This window comes from Strix uralensis, chromosome 2, assembly GCF_047716275.1.
Source record: "Strix uralensis isolate ZFMK-TIS-50842 chromosome 2, bStrUra1, whole genome shotgun sequence".
Lineage (NCBI taxonomy): Eukaryota > Metazoa > Chordata > Aves > Strigiformes > Strigidae > Strix > Strix uralensis.
Genome location: NC_133973.1, coordinates 73021815 through 73041095, shown reverse-complemented (window position 1 = coordinate 73041095; position 19281 = coordinate 73021815). Strand labels below are relative to the sequence as shown.

At 35.8% G+C, this 19281-nt stretch overlaps 1 protein-coding gene across 3 annotated transcripts in view; it reads left to right on the top strand.

Annotated features, from left to right (window-relative positions):
• MYO16 (myosin XVI) overlaps positions 1-19281 on the top strand; it is a 403249-nt gene that overhangs the window by 268354 nt on the left and 115614 nt on the right. For all 3 annotated transcript variants that reach the window (XM_074859294.1, XM_074859293.1, XM_074859292.1), the window contains exons 17-21: positions 3288-3399; positions 6815-6932; positions 7729-7800; positions 8410-8551; positions 16994-17066. In XM_074859294.1, the coding sequence (XP_074715395.1) occupies positions 3288-3399; positions 6815-6932; positions 7729-7800; positions 8410-8551; positions 16994-17066 (517 nt within the window). The remainder of the gene's footprint in view (positions 1-3287; positions 3400-6814; positions 6933-7728; positions 7801-8409; positions 8552-16993; positions 17067-19281) is intronic.

Genomic DNA, 19281 nt, shown 5'->3' with positions numbered 1-19281 from the left:
ATTCTATCTAGGCCATTTGAATGTCAGAAGACAAAAATGCACTATAAATATGAGGAAAGCTACAGATATTGAAAAAAAATGTCTACATTTTATGGAATAATGATGTATCTGCAGTGAAAGAATGTTTCATTATTATTAGGACTTTTGCACTGTGACACATCTCTTTCCCCTGTCCTTATTTTTGTAGAAGAGGTGATAATTTAAAATTTGTTCTGGACTTTGGTTTTTAAGCATAAATAGGTGATAGTAGTAATATTAATACAAAGGGTGTCTCAAACCCTTTTCATCCTCAGGGCCTTTAAGGTGGAAAGGAGATGCCAGGGAACAGTTTTACAAGCAAAAAAAAATAATTTGTATTTCTATCTAAATGTCACTATGTTTTTGATGTAGAATGAACTTAATGATTAGAGAAATATGATTCCTTGTACAGCTAGTATATATTATACCCCCACTCTGCTACACTGTATATTTTCTGCATTTTGGGGGAGTTGTATGATATCCATCAACAGTTCCAAGTACTCTATACAATTAATCCATCCTTAATATGCATATACTTTATGTTATAAACATATAACAGTTGAATGTGCATATCTTCAAAGCAATTTTCATATTTCATTAGTCCTTAAATAGTTTGGAGAATGAGTGGGCCTCATGACATGTTATAAAAGAATTTAATTGCTTTTAGACAGGGGAAACTGATTCTAAATGGAAGCACACCTTAGAAAATGCCCAACTGCAGCCATTTCCAAGGGCACCAGCACATCTGCTGATTAAATCTTCAGAAGATTTATACTGGGAAAGTCAGATTCTCTTCCAACAGGCATGTCCCAGCAGATGCTGCAGTTTATGGACGGGTGGTTGGAGCCACAGGCACCTGGTTTGGCAAGGACCCAGTTTGCCCCCTGCTGTATCAGCAAGAAGTGCTTGTGCTGAAGGCAAGAACTGACGCGTGTTGGTTCATATCACAGCTCAGCTCCTTCCTCCAAGGGAGTGAGTGTTCTGGGCCACTTTGCTGTTCCATGGCCTGCTTTGATATGTGTTGGTAGTGTTCACACACCTTTTTGCTACAATGACACCCACTAGCACTTTAACTATGCTAAAAAGAGCTGGTTTTTAACCAGCTTAAATGGGGTTGCTTAAAGAAGAGAAGCATGCAATATTCTCTTCACAGGACAGGAAAGAGTATTCCCTGCTCAGTACATAAAGAGAGAGACAAAGAGTTATTTAGGGAGAACACCAGTGAGGAGGCTTTTTTTGCAGAAATGGCCATAAGCTTCCAACTCCTCCGACCATTCAACAATAGGATGTTTTGACAGCAGAGTAGCTGCTGCTGTAAATCTCCTAATTATGGATCAAAAATGCCACCAACACACGATGCACAACACTGAACTGGTATAAGCTCACACAGCAGTTCAGAACAGTGGAAAATTTTCTGCTGGATTAACCTTTATACCAGTAGGTTCTATGCCAGATTCGGTATCAGATGTATTCTAGCCTCCTTTTGAAACCTACAGGCAATGTAAAAAACCCCAGGAAGAAAACCATAAAGCTGGCATATACTTTGTATCATCTGCTCTAGCTAATTTGACAGCTGTGCTATCACTTGTATCTTCCTGGTCTGGATAAAATTAATGTTTTTAGTAACCTCAAGGAAGTGGTGCAGAGCTCTGGCAGTGGTGCGCACAGACCCACGTTCTCAAAGGTTGTGTTAATTCACCGGCTTTAGCCACTGATGTGAGGCTTGTTTGTACTTGAGATATCTGCTCTCTGAGTTCTCCTGTGGGTGCAAAAAGTGCTTATGCACCCAGGCACACAGTTTTTTCCCCATCATTCTTCCTCTGCCCACCTGCTGGGGTAATTTATGCCATTATCACTACAAGGGAAATCCACATTGGTAAGTCTGGTATCAATCCACTAAAAATGTGCTCTGCATTGCATCGCATATACCTCATGAACATCATTATCAGTTAGAAAAGTGCAAACACTAAATCATTCTTCCATGTGTTTCTAAAAGCTACACACATTCACATAAAAGGCCACCTTTACAAGAGCTAACACCCTTACTAGAGCATTGCCAGATTTTTTGTAGTAATAGGAGTTTTATTTTGAAAGTGTCTCCTCTATGGTGCAATTAGAATAGGATTGTGAACAAGAATTGCCAGAAATTAAACTAACATTGTTTCCCATCTTTATGTGACAGATCGTGGACTGAGCATTATTAGAGAGCAGAATAATTATGGGGAATTTTTGTTGTTTGTGGTGAAGGGATGAGGGGTGGAGTGTTGCTAAATTGTCCACCTTTGTTGGTGTTGTGATGATGTTATTTTGATTTAGATGTGGGGAATTCTTTTGTTGATGTACGTGCCCTTTGTAAAGATTGTAGATTGTACGATGAATGTGTATTTTAATAATGATAATTTAATGATAATGACAAAAGAAGACATATTTTTACATTCTCAGCATGATGTAAATAAAAATCAGATCCCATAAGATATTCAGACACCTCATTCTTAGTGATTTCAGCTATGTGAAGATACCTGAATACTTTTAAAAATCTGGCCCATCGATATTTCAAGAGGGTCAGAATAAATTACTGTAAAGGTTAGATTGCTGCTCTTCAGTAGTCTGTTGTATTATAGTTTTTGATTATTCTGTTTTGTGTTACTACTCTTTATGTTGGTTCTGTTTTTTCTTTCCTGAGTTAGCTGCTGCACTAGGTGTCTCTCTTTCTCTCTTCTAATTATTTTTGGGAAGGTCTGTGAAATTTCCTTTTGCTTCACAGTGTGCAAAGAAGTAGAGCTTAAAGCCTGTATACTTACTACTCTCTGTACTTAGTTACTACTTTGTTCTAAGAGATGCTGAGTATACCTGTCACCCATTCAGCTGCTAAGGGAGCGAATGATCATCATGGGATCAGGCACATAAGAGCTGATCTTTTCCCTAGCCAGCAGGAGGGGAATTTAAAGCAGTCAGAATTATCAGAGGATCTTCTCAAATCTTACTTCTGAAGGGGAATCTCTGGTAGTGCAAGAATGGCAAAACTGTCAGTGGTATAAATTAAAGCTGAAGTTTTAGCTTACATGTAGGGCTAAATTTGGCAGGGGGGGAGCCTTAAGCAAAAGCTTAAGGAAAGAAATAAGGAGCATTCTGTCACTGGTATCGGTCCCTCCAAAGGCTGAGAAAAATCCATAAAAAACCGTGGTTAGAAGGACAAAGCTGGCTTTTAACCTCAAAAGTTTGCGCACCGGCCTTGTAAATACTATATATGTTCTTTTTCCTCTGTGCAGGTATCTAAGCCAGACTGTACTGGAAGAGGCAATGTTAACAGCCAACCCTCAAAACAGGGAGAAATTAGCCATATTAAAGCAAGCTCTGGGTGCTATGGGATTCAATAGCCTGGTAAGTTACACAAGCTTATGTTATTTGTGGCTAAAATCACCATGTTAGTTAAAAGTAGGCCATAAGGAACTCTTACTGATAACCTTTTGTGGAGAAAAGAAGTGCCATTCTGTCTTTCTGGTTTTTTCTGTTGGTTAAGACCTTGAAACAGTATACAGTACTAGTTCACTCCAGGGAAATTACTGTAATCACTTTTAATTAGACACAGCACCAACAATGTAAATCTTTTTCATTCTTAAAGATTCACAAAACAGCTTCAAGGTATAATACTCTGAACAATTAAATTACATAGATAAAAAGAAACAATCAAATCCCATATGACTGAAACCTCATAAAACCCACAGGAATTTTTCCCTCTTCCTGATTATCTCCCTGTCCCTTTTAATTTTGTGAAACACACATTCCAAATGCCTTTGCTAGAAGCACCTGAAAAGAAGTAAATAAATATTTAGTCAAAGAAAATTAGAGCTGGGTAACTTGAAAGAGCTGACTTAACCCAAAAAAAAGGCAACAAGAAGATAGGTCTAATGTATGTCTTTAATCCTATAAAGCTAATGAGGAAGATAATTTGGAAAGTTAATCAAGAGTTTCTGGAGAACAGAGGTGTGATGGGAATCAGAAGAAATGGAGGGCTGAGTGTAAGAACTCATGTAAACTGCGTAATTCCCTTCAGGATACTAGAATATTTAACAAACTCCCCATATTCCTGACATATGTATATGCCATCTAGCACACTGTAGCTGGGACACTTCTGAAAAACAAATGCATAAGCAACAGTAGAAGGAAGTAAAAACTTATTCACCCCTACATGATATTTAGTGTCATAAGAAAAAGCGGAGTAAAAGTGTAACAGTATGTTAAATTATCATAAGAGATGACAGATGGGCAACAGTTGTAATAAAAAGGGATCAAGGGCTATCAGAAAAAAAAACAAAAACAAAAAACCACAAACCTGTGAGTTTTCTGAAGATATTATTTAGGTGTGAGGTAGAATTCTGTGGTGATGGTACATCATGTAGCTGTTTGGTATTCCCTAGTAAAGGTAGTAACAAATGTTCTTTGGTAACCTATGCCACCTTTTAATATAGAATAAGGTTTTGCCATGAATATTAACAGGGCCATGTACAAAATTGAACACATATGGCTATATTTGACAGAATTATTCCTTACTCTTAGTGGCTCAAGCTCTGTACCTGTAGACTTCAGCAGCAAACATTCCAGGCACTTCTGTATTTAGCCCAGTGTTCACAGATGGGTGGATCTTCCTAGCTCTTTCATGAACATTTCTGTTCTGTTGAGGAACAGGTTCAGCCCATAAATAAATAATTGAATGCATAATGAATCATGTTTTAGAAGCCTGCAGAAACTGTCTGAGAACACTTTACATAGAGTATTCTTTTGGATCCAGCACTTGACTTTGCTCAGAGTTCTTGAAAGGAAGTAATTTGCCTTTCAGAAAAGTGTAAACCATCTTTAAGGATCTTCTATATCTGGGCAACATTAGAACAATCATTTAGGAGGCTAGAGATCTGTGGAGCTCCAGAGTACTGCAGGCTGATCTCCAGTGCTGGAGGTTAGAGGGGATTATGTAGATAAAACACATCTAAAATTTCTGCCCATTACTTCTGAGGTAGTTGGAAAGGTCTGTATGTATTATTCCTTGACCATCCAGCCACATTTAATGATAGAGTAGATTCTCTTTTTGAAGAACTACGTAAAAATTCCTTAGCAGTCTGTAATGGTATCTTGCAAAGTATTAATGTTTATTAAAAAATTGTTTTAAAGTTGAGGGAACATGCATCTTAGAGCACAATGAGAAAGTGTTTGAGAATCTGAAATGTGAACTAAACCTGAGGCCTTACCAAAATCACCAGAAGAAACAGCTATTCCAGCCTGCTGCAATTGTGTGCTGTACAGTCACCCCCAAACCAGTTCCAAACAAGCTAACAAACAAGAAGTATGCTGTACAAGTGTGCATTCCATCTTGCTTAAGAGGCCTTCCCAAGAAGGTATAACACTCTAGTTTGAATGACATATTAGCGTCACAGTTCTTCCACTGTAAGAGCTATCTTATTCAGACTTTGCCTGTATATATATCTTTTCTTAATCTTCAGTTTTGGTACTGTGTAATAGAAAAATATACTGTTGCCCTATTTACATCTATCTCATACAATAAGAGATTGAAGTTCCTGTCTTAAAATGTAGTTTAGAAAATCAAACTTGCTTAAACAGCATCAGAGTTGCTGTAGTCTGTATCCCAGAAAGACTGTAAGCTTTTTTTAATGTCCTCTGATTATGGGCATATTTATTAGAGAAAGGAACAAGAATAAGAAAAGCTTTTTTTTTTGACCTGTTGCTTTTGAAAACTGATGAAAAGTCATCCAAGCTTGGTTTCAGTGTTTTGGGAAGTCATTGCTGTCACCTGAGAATGAAGGGGAAGTATTGGCTAAGTATTTAATTTGTAGTGTAGTTTTTAATCTTATTCTGCAAATTCCAGTAAGTGAAACTTCTGTCACCTCTACTGTTTCAGTAGAATCAGGTTCCAAATATCATTTTTCAAAAATATTTCAAGAATTATCCATTAACTTTCCTGTGCATAAAGCCATGTAATGCTATAGTGGATATCAGGTCTCTTGGTTTATAATTTTAAGGGAGCACCGTTGTTACATAAGTGACCTTAAAAAAACTTCCAAAAACGTACAATGTTTTTCATGTTTTAGCGTTTTTGGATCATATTTCATGGATCATTTTTTCCTTGAATTTAAAAAAACAAAAACCAACCAACCAAAAAAACCACAAGAAAATTAGTTCTCTCATTGCTGTCGTAAAAATGAGGCCAGGAAATATCTAGCCCTAGATAACTGCTTCACAGCCTTAGAGGCATCAGAACATAGCATGCAATCATGGAGTAAAGTCTGTGGTTCAGGCAGGTTGCTTTTGGTTTTTTTAGACCTTAACTACAGCTTTTACTGCCAGCAACCTGTTACAATTTAGAGCTAGACACTTTGTTTGTGAATGCAATTGGCTGAGGGAAAAACAAACCTTGTTATTCCCAGATACAGAAAATGTCTTGATGGAAATTCTCTATGGAGAAGATACATTTATTTCTTGCAGAAATAATGCATCCATTAAAGATACTTCAGTATTTTTGATCATAGTCTGAAAAACTGGCTTAATTCAGTAGTTGATGTGATTTATATTAAAACAAAAGAAAAAAAAAGGGTAAAATTGTTTTATGTCCTAGCTAGGTTCAGTTTGATTTCTAATCTTATTAATAGTTCACACATGAATACTTTTTAACTTAGCAAATGCCAATGACACAAATAGAATTTGTATTTTTTTATAAGCATTGCCTTTCACTGGTGTGCCCAACAGATCTCTTCTTTATCTTTAATTCTGTATAAAATACGTGCAGGAGGTGGAGAACCTGTTTGTAATTCTCTCAGCAATTTTGCATCTTGGAGACATTCGCTTTACAGCTCTGACAGACGCTGAGACAGCATTCGTGTCAGACCTGCAGCTACTGGAACAAGGTCAGTAGGACATGACCTTGGAGCATTGCCTGCTTGGTCCCACAGCAGGACAGTTGCTTGGATCCACTGACAGATGGAAACACAATTCCAGGGAGAGAAAAAAAATTACTTCTGAAAATTCATAAGTTATTACTGTGGGAATTAATAAGTTATACCGTGGGAAGACAATATCCAATTGACTTGGATGTTTTATAAACTACAGATTTTTATGAGATGAAATAAAATCTAGTATTGCAAATTATCTAATTCAATGTCATATTTAATGATATAATTTGCCAAAAGAAATTGTACAGTGCACTTTGTGCAGTTGTCTTTTAAAATGCTCTTGTGCTGCTTGTTAACAGCTGAACAATTTGCATTGAATTGAATTCCTTACATTCAAAATCTATGTCTTAAAAGGGTCTCTTGTTTCCATGCTTTGAAGTTTGCCCTCTTGGTCACTAACAAATCTCCTCAAAGTGGCTTATGGATACAGAATGTCAATAAGTAGCATACCTTAACTCCAATACCAGAGAAAGTCTGCCAAGCCCTGGGGAAAGTCCTGAGTAATCTTTAAAGGGGAAAGAAAGCTGTAATGTAATATACAGATACATTCAAACTTCACAAAGTGCTGATTATAGTAATCCGATTTTATGTGTTCATTAATTTTGATTACTCCTATGACAGCAGTCTTTTCTTTAATGTGTGGGTTCTTTCACTGTTCAAAAATAGCATCTATATAAGAAAATCTGTTATAAAAATAAATTATGCAGTAGAGCACAAATCAGGCTTTCTTTAAATTCTCTTTACATTTCAGTGGCAGGGATGCTGCAGGTTTCACCAGATGAGCTTGCTTCAGCCTTAACAACTGATGTTCAGTATTTTAAAGGTAATCTTCTCCAAGCTTACATTGTCATAGATCAGACCTAGTGGCATTTTGATCCTTCTGTTTTGAGAATTTTAAAAGCAGATAATTTTTGTTTCTTATTTTTTCTACGGTCTTGTAAATTTTCTCTCTGAGGAATGTGTAGGATTATCTGCCATGCAATAAGTCAGACTGGACCACTGAATTAGAAATGTCTTTGTACTATGGAGCAAATCAGTTTTGCAGTCTGACCCTGATGGACTCCTAACTTGATTAATCTTACAAAAGTGTGTCAAGAAAACAGGTTAGATATTAATACTAAGAACTAAAGTCAACAAGAGTGTCCTGGAAAAAAAAAAGATTTGAAAATGTTCTTTTCAGTAACATGCTAGTTCTGAGCGGTACTCATACCCTTTTCTATTGAAAAAAGTACAAAGGTGCATGTTTCCAAACTGAAGATCTTGCAAGTGTTGACAGTCTTTTCATCTTTCACTGGAGGCTTCAGAAAAAAACTAACACCACGTATAGGTTTGGCAAAGGAGAAGTAACTGTAACTAAATTTACTGTAACTAAAATTACTTAAGGCAAGCTTTACAACATGCTTTCATCTCCATTTTCTGCTTTCTCTCACAGGGGACATGATTGTACGGAGGCACACTATAGAGATTGCAGAATTTTACCGGGATCTCTTGGCAAAATCTCTATATGGTCGTTTATTTAGCTTTTTAATCAACACAATCAACTGCTACCTTCAAAATCAAGATGAGACTGGCAGGTAGGAGTCCCATTACACACTATTAGGTGTGCCATTATCTACTCAAATCCAGTTCCATAAAAGAAACATAATTCCATCATTTAAAGCATTTCCTGATAGCATGACAGTGATGCTTGGATCTTTTAATCACTGGCCATTCCTTCAAATAATTTCCTTGGTAACATTTGTTTATTTATTTGTTTGTGTAGGGGGACATGGTACTTTATGCAATAATCTAGATTGGTGGTTAGATTTCATAGCCTTTTAAGAGCTGACAATACAGAATGAGCTAAGTCTCTGAATAAGCAAAAAGCTGCTTGGTGTTCTTTTAGTGCAGAATGTACTTGTTCTTTCTCCCCTAAACTATGACCTTAGCACAGGGTATTAAAAACAGAATTTTGTTCAAAGGCCTTCAAATGAATGTTTAAACTTCACTGAATATAAATGTTCTAAGAATGTTCTGGATGTCTCCAGGTTATCATCTGCTAAATTCAGTGTTGTTACTACCCAGTGTGGTTTCTTAGAAAAAATGAATGCTCATTAGTGTGTGTCAGTGGAGCAGTCAAGAAACAAAGAAAAAACAACAAAAAATAACTCTCAGTGAAATCAAAGTAGCAGACTAAGACAATAGACCTAATTAGATGATCATATACATGTGACTTAACCAAGGTTCAACATCTCACATGCTCAGGTGAGCTTTCTTGAGAACACTAAGTACAGATGTCTTGGCATTATTGGTAAATGGAAATTCACAAGCAACAGATGTGGAACTTCCAAAAAAGAATAAGTATTTTTTCCTTGGATTATATCTGTGTTGGCTTCATAGGACAAACGTTTATCAGGTGCCCTCTTTTAGAGTTTGAAGACTTCACAATCTTATTTTTATTCCTAACCTATTTGTAAACCAATTAGTAATAAATCACATTTGTCCTCTATAGATGTAGCTAACAGAAAAAGCTACCATTCTTGAATAACTCAGACATTTCTTCACATAAAAGCTTTCCATCATTATACCACATGGCCTACCTTCCTGATGGAGGCAAAGGGAAGGTTTACCAGTAACAGGGAGTGGCTTTACTTCTCTGTTTCTGGTTGTTCAGCCCCTTACAATTGCAGGCACCTGGACAACCAAGCTAGAGCAACTTTCCAGTCCATGTCCTAATTTGAAATACTGTGTTTATAACATGGAAGGACAGTGGCATGTGGTCACATTCAGTTCTTCCCCATTCATTTCTGGGACTTATAGAACATGGGCTTAGCTCAGTGCATGTCTGTGACAGACAACAATCCAGCTCAGATATTCCTAATTGCAGTGAGCTCATTTGTAGTGGTTGTTGAGGAAGAAATCTAGAAGCAGTATATTAAAAATCTATTAAAATTATATGAAACAAATTTTCAATGTGTAATTTTGCAACTTTGAAATTTGATATCTTACAGTCTTTCAGAATAGGGTGTTGTGTATCTCTGTTATTCAACAATGTAAACCTATAATTCCCAGGTATCATAGGATCTTCAAATGATGAAAGTCAAAACTGTTTATATATTGTTTACCTTGTAGTCTCCTTTGAGTGCAATCATGTGCCTGAGGTGACTTCTACCTTGTGGAAATACTTCTTGGTGAAATGATTTCTATCTGTGTGGTAACTTGAGGACCATGTGATGTTGTAAGTCCTAGCTAATATGGGACAGCTGTTTGATGTTGTCAGGAATGAGGAATTTGCAATAGTTTTATATTACACCTGTGTTTGAAAAAGGGGAGTTCTTCATTTAGGCTGGCAAAAGGAAGCTAACCAGCTCAGGATATATTGGCAGTGATGACAAGTCATATTAAATTTTAGCAGGCCAAATTAATCTTCAGGTCCTTTTCTAAACTTGAAGCTAAATAGCTTATTTTAAGTGAAAATTAAGTTGACCATCCTTCATTGATATTTCAACCTCAACTGAGTTAACCAGTTTAAGATAAGAAAATACCTCCCCCACCCCCAGGTTTTTTTTGGTCTAGCCTAATCATACTGTATAACCTGTAGTAGTAAATCAAGGCATAGCACAGTTCAAGATGCAAGTTGGATTAGTGCAAGTCGTTTCATGAATCTGTGCTTTGTGGTTCAGATTTACTTCATATACATCTTAGCAATTCTATCAATTAGCAGCATTATGCCTCCAGTTTGGTGCAGTTTTAATAAACCTCTGCTTAAAGATCCACCTAAGACATTAACTAATGCAGCTACATAAGGCTGATACATTTCAGGCCACACTTCATTCCCTTGTCAGAAATTTACACAGTTCCTACTTCTCTGATGGGATGAAACCTTCGTCAGAAACCTGGAATAAGGTTTCTAACTCAGCTCTCTTGTTGTGAGGTAGCTTAACTGTACTTCCATCCCACTTCAGTGAGAATTTATAAAGCAATAAAATTAGATTTATTGGCTTAGTAATTCCAAGACAAACACTTGATTTTGGCATTTTTGAGGAAACTAGTTACCTGGGCTTAACTTTTATGGTGAAGTTACTTGGTTTTGGTCATTAATATTGATTTATATTTGCCATGAAATAGCTTGTGACTGGTTTCAGACAAAATACAAGTGATGATTGTCATTAGATCTAAGGGAAGGGGAGATGATTCTATGAAAAGCTGCAAAGACCAATATCTAGAGGTAGGTATAGAGGATAAAAGTATTGCCAGAATCAGGTAAATTCATTACACTATGATACTATCTAATAAATATAAAGCATGAAGTTTAATGATAGTGCTAAGTGAGATAATTCACCTTCAGAAATGTTCTCCTTCATAAAAAGTTACTTATGATTTCATCTGGTTAGAACTAAATTATAACCATGGGTGCTAGTTTGGACTGATTGCGAGGTACTTTGAGGTTTATTACTTTATTCATCTTGATATTGTTTCAAAGAAATTCACTGGGGAGAAACTTTTTCTGTAATTGACCTCTAGGAAGGGACTAGAAGAAAACTATTAAAATTTCTCACAGGTGTTTCTAATTATTTTTTAAAAATTATTAATATTTATATAATGATTTCCTATTCTACTGATTTTATTATAAAAATTGTCTAGGTGAACTTCTTCCCAAGACTCTTAACTCTTCAAAGTTTACTACTGTTTTCCTTCCATTCAAACAAGTATGCTGATTTTCAGTTTTGTAGATAAAAGAGACTAGAGCATTCATGGTTGCCTAAATGTGGTATTTCAAGGTACTTGATTGCACATAGGCAAAGTTGGATCTAGTAATCCAAATATTAGTAATAAAATATTTTAAGATGATGTTTTAAGAGTTCCTGACTCATTCTGCAAGAAGACTATACATTTATGGGATTTAAGTATGTCTGTGAACTCTTGTGAAATATTGTTTTTCTTTTCTAATGGCAAGAAAGCTAATTAGGTATATATGCTTGAGAAAATCTTTATATTGTTTTTCCTGCCTGCTAGTAAGTAGAAGCCATGATGTTTTATCAGCTAGTTAGCAAAGAGTTTCTCTCTTATGTGGCCTGAAGATGGGGCTAATGCCAATATGCCTGTTCTATTACCGACAAGAAAAGAAAGCTAGCATTCATCCATACCCTGTGTATCACCACGTCAGCCATAGGAGACTTCTGTTTCACATAGAGCATATAGAATATTTCTAAATAGGTATTTTCTGAAAGCTTGTGTATTCTGACCATGTAATCTTATTCCCAGCAAAATTCAAGTATTACCAGAGAGTAGCAGTGGCAACACTTATTTGGGCAAAAGAGAGATCTCAGAAGTCTCATTTACAAACTTTTTAATACACTTCATCTGATTTATAGAATGAGATATTCTGAGATATAAATCTTCCCATCTTAAGAAAAAAGTCAGACCATAAACTAAAACATTTATTTATCTGTTATTGAACCCAATAGAGGTGCTGGGAGTGCAAGAAGGACAGAAAGAGAGATCCTGTTCAGAACAGCATAATGAGAATTGTCACTATATGTGGAGGTAGGGAAGTCTTTGAAACAAACAATACAGAGCATCTAATACAATATGGTGCATAATATCATATTTTGAGATCTGTTTCAGTGTGGATCATTTCCAGTATTTCATTAAACAAGACAATGCCATTTTTTAAAACATAGAACAAGTTTTGCTTTAAAGAACTGGGGAAGAGTATGTGTTACTGATGAAAGGGCTATAGATCTTGAGTCTATTAGCAAACATATTTCTCCCTTCCTGCCATACCTGTCAAGTCACTCAAAGAAATGTTTGTCAGATATAGAACCAGTTTTTCTTTCCCCTGTGTGCAACCGCTGCATGTATCTGTACCTCTCACACTTGGGTAAGGTAACATTAAAAAAAAAAATTCAATTGAGCAAGATGACTGAGACCAAGTCTCAGCAAAAATCTCAGAATCTTGAAAAAATCTCTTTCAAAAGTCTCAGAAACTAGTTTGGTTTAGTAATTGTTTGAGATGAAGTCCATAACCAACTGGGAGTATTCAGCCTGTTCCCCTCAAGAACTGTATTTATGACAACGGGTGTAATCTGTCCCCCTGAGAGAACTGAGGGAGTCTTAATTAGGATTCTGAGGGTCCTCATTTGAAGGCTAGGTTATATACTTCATCTAATCCTAGAAATATGTCCTCATTAATCAGTATCACTTCTAGTTTATCAAGATCAGACATAAGCCTACTGGCTTTCTTCCTGGTTACTGGCAAAAGTTGGAGAAAGAGCAAGAAACGTCATATCTGGGGCAGATTAAAAGGCACATTAGATCATCCTGCCTCAACAGATTTACCTCACTGCTTTATGTAGGCAGATTACAAAAAATTACAGTGGGAATGAACCCTATGGATTTCGGAGCTGAAAACCATCTGGGATGAAAAAAGTGATCAAATAACATCCTATAGGTTTGTCTGAAGCAATGGGTCAGAAGGATTGTAAAGGGAATTGTGTTCACCTTGCCAGTAATGGCGAACGGTCCAAGAGCATGTCTTGATGAATGGCAAGATGTCTGCCAAGACAGTAGATCTTCAGACAGGATGTCTTCTGTATGTGTATTGTTTTTAGGACTTGCCAAGACTTTTTATGTAGTTTTTTTATAATGCAGTTCTTAAGTGCACAAGATCAAAAGGTATTTCTAGTCTATAAGGACATCTTTACAGAGATGTCATTCTGAGGAAAAAGGCAAAACTGAAGACATTGTAAAATATTACCAGTCGAAATGCTGTTTTGTAAATCACAAAAATCAAATGGGTTGTGGTTAACCTCCATGTCTGTTTTTAACTATCTACAGCTATATACTGGTATAAGAGATAAAAATGTTCTTCAAAGATTGGAAAATTACTGGTTTTCTAGCTTCTATGCTAGGAAATATTGTCAAACTTGAACTCAAAGTCTCAATCCCTAATAAAACTATAGCTGTTTTATTTATACATAGTAAATATTGAATTTTTGAAACATAATGAGTCACTGATGCTTAGTAGCCATAAAAGAATAAAGTAAAATAAGGGGATTTTTCAGAACAAAAAGTGTTCTTTTCTAATATTTGTTCTTTTAGACACTAGTGACCTGCCCTTTCATTTGTAAACATGGGATCATTCATGCTTTATTTTGCCTTGGGAATCTCTGCTATGATTAATTTAAGAAAAGTAATTTTGCTGGAATTAATATGATTGACAGCTAGCCAAGAAAAACATATATGGACCCTCCCTCCTAGAAGAAAAGTGGTATAAAACAGAGGAAGACAAGAAGAAAAAAAAAAAAAACAACAAAGCAATTTGAAGCCACATATAAAACAATGCTTTTAACTTTGATGTTGTGGTGTCTGTTGCTAGTTAATTTTCAAAATCTGAGCAATAATTTAACACAGAAAATTACTATCATGGTTGGTGAGATTTTGCATATAAATGCCACAATGTAGTAATAAAATGTCACTATTATAGAGGATACAGCATCTTGTTCTGTTATATTTGCCCTGTAGGCAAAATATTAATTATGTAAAACCTTCAGCTCTTTTCATGTAATGTGTGCATCTTGTAATAATACAAGACCAAGATTATCAAGTAGAGTTCATAAAAAAAATTGGGATGACCTATTTACCTGTCAACAAATGCATCTCCAGCAAATCAAGATATTTCTTGGAAATATCACAGTTTTGATAAAGAATGTTGTTTGAGGTAGGCAATAGGCTGGCTGCTAAGGCTTCTACCTGGAGTTTTAGAAACTAGGGCCAGGTTCCTGTTTTGCCTAATTCATAATAACTCATTAAGACAGTCTGTTTTGGTCTTTTCCTAATACAAATGTTTATATATTCCTTGAGAGAAAGTAAGAGAGACTAATTTGACAAAATAACAGTCCTGGCACTCAACTGGGATATAAGCAATCCAGCCTCAAGTCTGTTCATTGAATCAGACTTAGAAGGGGTAAGTTGTTCCATCCATGTTAAGTAGCTCTTAATAATTGTGAAATATAACGTGATATTTCAGCTGTTGTGCAGTATTACATAGCTGTTCGTGTTTTGCCTTCCTATAAGGAAGGCTATAGATAAATGACCAAAAAAAATAAGAATGAAAACTTATTAAGTATTCTGAAATTCCAAACTACTTTTTTTCCAAAACTTATTTAAATAACATAATACTTCTGGCTTTTCAGTATTAGTCTGAGCTAGTTTGTTTTTAAAATGTCTAATTCTTCTTTAGAGAAAAGGGCTGGTTTTGTTGAAAATACGTTGTGACAAGGAATGTACACTCATCTCTAATCAGGAACATTTGAGAAAGAGGTTTGCATTTTAAAACACAACTTAAATTGCACTCATTTCTAGACATGGGGGTGGTGATATATCTTTATGCTTCTTGTTTTACAAATTCTCTTGGAGGCTAATCGACCTCACGATAACCTCTCCCGCCTAACAAAGTCGTTCTAGATTAGATTTATTATGCGACTCTGTGTCTGACATTTACGCAGATAAACCATTTTTGTGATGATAAGTAGTGCATTGAACTAGTATGCCTAGAAATTAAGACAAACTTCTTGGGTATGTTTTCTGAATAAGGCTCTGCTAGTTCCTGAGGATGGTTTTTCCTAGCTTGCTTTGCAGTACTCAATTTTTTTATGATTTTACTTTTTTTGTTTGTTATATGGGAATTTATTTTCAGGGCTGGATCCTCGTCTGATTAAATGGTAGTGTTTACAATGACTGTAACAGAACTATATTAAAGCACTTCAGCAGTGGATCATCTTTTTCTCCTTTACATCTATATCCTGATATACATGTAGATTTAGACACAGAGGAAACATGGAACATGGAGGAGAAATGTGGAAGGAAAAGTAGATTTCAGAAAAAGTAGGCTGTGATATTATTTGTATGTATATAAACCCATACATTTACAAATTCAGTTGGCAAAGAGAAGGGAAAGCTCATCTGCTTTAGAAAGTGTCCATCTCTTTCCTCAGGAAGCTGAATGATTTTTCCTTTTCTGATTTTTCCTGTTCCAGAGAGCCATTGACTGTAGTGCAAAGTCTTTCATCCTGCTGGCAGATCATTTCACTCTGGAGAAAGTCCCACTGCATTCACATAGGCAAACTGTAACAAATTTTTGACTGCAACCCTCTTTTTAGAAAAACCCAGCCTCAGTGAGTCCAGACTTTTCATATAGAGTTCTCAAATCCTTCCAAAGCAGGCAACAGGATATCCCAAAACATTAATTTGGCTCCCCATATGAACTTAGTTTCTTCTCCAGATCAAGCTTACAATGACTTAGTCCCAAGTAAGTACAGAATAATAACACCTCTGTCCCTTTCCCATTTCTGCTGTCCAAATGACTGCCCTACCTTAATCCTTCCACTGGGCCAAAATAAAAGCCCTTCCCTGAATGTAGGCAGTGGCACATGACAAATTAGATGCACTGCCAACAAGTATTCTTTTATATATACAGAGAAGAAACATCTGTCTTCTTCATGGCCAAATCCTGACTGTTCTTTCCCCTGAGAGATGTAACCTCTTGTGCAGCCTGAGCTCACAGCCTCTACTTGACGCTGGCACAGAGAGGACTTTGACTTAACAGGTTTCCCTTGAAGTACATTTAGTAGGAGCAGTTCTGGCTGTCAAAGAAATATAAACTGGAAGGAGTAACTGAGTGCAACCAAGCAGTTTTGAAGCTCCCTCTAAATGGCTATCCCTCATCTGCGTGAACAGATACCTATACCTTTAGAAACTGGACTTTAAAGAAACTAAGATTTTTTCCTTCTCTTACAAATTTGCATTTTAAAGTGGCTGCTAAAACAATCTTGAACCCTGCTTTTTTATTTATGTTTGATATAAAAGGTTGGTGGGTGGAATTTTGATTCTGTTGTATACATGGTCTGCTTTCACACTGTGTTTTTGAAATACAGCCTGCTTTCATCCTAGAACAGAAATACTTTTGTCAGAAACAACAAATATATTATTCACTTGCTTGAATTCTTATTATCTGTAATATCTTTTTTTCCCAGTGACCAGGTATTTGAAATTGGAGTACTAGATATTTTTGGATTTGAAGAATTTCAAAAGAATAGTTTTGAACAGGTAAGTGGCTATGTTTTACTGAATTTACTGTAACTGTTAATGTTAATTCTTCTATTAAGGTTTTGTGTTTTAGCCAAAATGAGTGTTTTGATCAGAATATAAACATACATGGAGGTGAAAATTTGCTCTTAAAACATTTTTTACCTATTCCCCCTATATGGGTGTGATTTAAAACCCAGGCTTTGTACAGTTATTCATCATTTTAAAAGAATCTAGTCAACATCTACTGTAATGATTTGGAAGAGGGGTAGTATCAGTACTGAAAGACAATCTGAGGAAAATATTTAGTGTCATCTGTTTTCATGCTTGTGGAAATGATACTTCAACTAGGTCAGTGAGTAGGTGGACAATACACTGCATTGATGAAAGATCAAAAGGTCTTTAGATGCCTTAGAGAAAAAATAGAATGAAAATGCTACAATATGCTAAGTGCCATTACTGGCAGATTCACCTCTGTGTGACTTTACAACATGTGACTTTGTAAAAAATTGAATTACATCCATGGAAAATAAATTAAACTTTAGCTCACTGAATGCTTAAAAATCCATTTAAATATCAAACATTTTTTTAAAATTATGGAATGGTTTACCCACCTTCAACATTCGTCTCTGAACACCAAAGCTCTTGTGAATTACGTATTTCAGAAAGCATTAGCAACTCTACACAACATGCTGAAAGAGATGTCTAAGTTATTGTTCAGTTGTTCATTCATTCTGTAATGTAGCAGAAAAAATCAAAGCACAGAATAGAAAATCAAAGCATAGAAAAGAATAGAGATGGCATCAGCAGCAACAAAGGACCTGTTATTTTTTGAAATCAGAATTTGCCCTTTCATCCCAGTCAATCCATTGTTTTATGGCTCAACTTTCTCTTTCGAGTGAAACAGAAGTCATAGAGCCACATTAGTTCAGTTTGTGTAGCATGTTTACATCGCTACCCAAATTCCAAATGTTTGAAAGCACAAACAGAGTGAACTTACCTCTACCTTCAAAAGAGCATGTAAGAATGAAATAAAACACGTTCCAGTTTCCTCTCACAAAACTCTTTTTGCTGTTACAATTCTACCTTGCTTGAACGTTTGCTGGATTAAAGACTATTGACGTATGCCAATATTCAGTCATTTCCTCAGTGTGAATGTCTACTTGGGGGAAAATATCAAGTGAAAAATAAAAAACATTTTAACATACTGAATATATGCAAAAAATTTTCCATAAATCCTACTGATTAATAAGGATAAAGTATTCTATGCATTTTAAATGCATCTCAAAAGAGAGGGGTGGATCTTGGGAATTACTGGTTATTTTCCTTTGACTCTGTTCTGCATTGTTTTTTGTCATGAAACTCATATAAGTTCTGCAGCTGACATCATGAAATACCATGAATTCCAGTTTCTGGGGTAAGTCATTTTCTGCTTAGTGACTGCAGAGGAGGCTTGAAGAGAAAATATGAGACTTGTTTTATGATTTCTGCATATCAAACATGATAATTTCAAAGTCAACTTTGCATTTTTATTTTATTTTTTCTAAATAAATATATTTCAAGAGGCACTTACTGTCCCTCCACCTGGACTGAATGCATTTTGTTGAGTAATATTCAGTAATACTCTGAGTCATTACCTCAGAAACTACTGAACTGCATTTCTGAAAAGATAGAATAGAGGTGAGGAAATTACAGAGTTCATTTTTATATGAACTCTATAATATGATTAACACATCTGATTCCTGAAGTGATAGGTTGCAGTATCAGTGAAGAGAAGCAGTTTGTACCTCCACATGGCACAATGTAATTATGCAGACATACCCAAAACAGCCTGCACTCAAAAGCTCGAGCTGTCTAGCAGTCCAGCCTAGTTCAGTATTCTGCCTGGGCTCGTTAACCCTGATGAGAAACAAGCCTGTTAGGCCAGATAGGGTCCTCGTGCAAAACACTGCATCATGTCTGCAAACATGCCCAGTGTCAAGGCCTGTGATTGCAGAACATTAACGTTGTATGTTACAGCCAAACAGTGGAGGAACCATAAAAATGAATTTTTCATCACATTTAGATTAACATATTTTTAAATGATATTACAAAAGTAATTTGGGGAAAATGAACCTTTTGTTTCAAATTAGTGTAAGGCAAGGCATTCTTTGTGGTAAGTTTGCCTGCTTTCTTGGATAAAAAAAAATTACAACTGTTTTCAAGAAAGATTAAACCCCCCCGACTGCCCAAATCT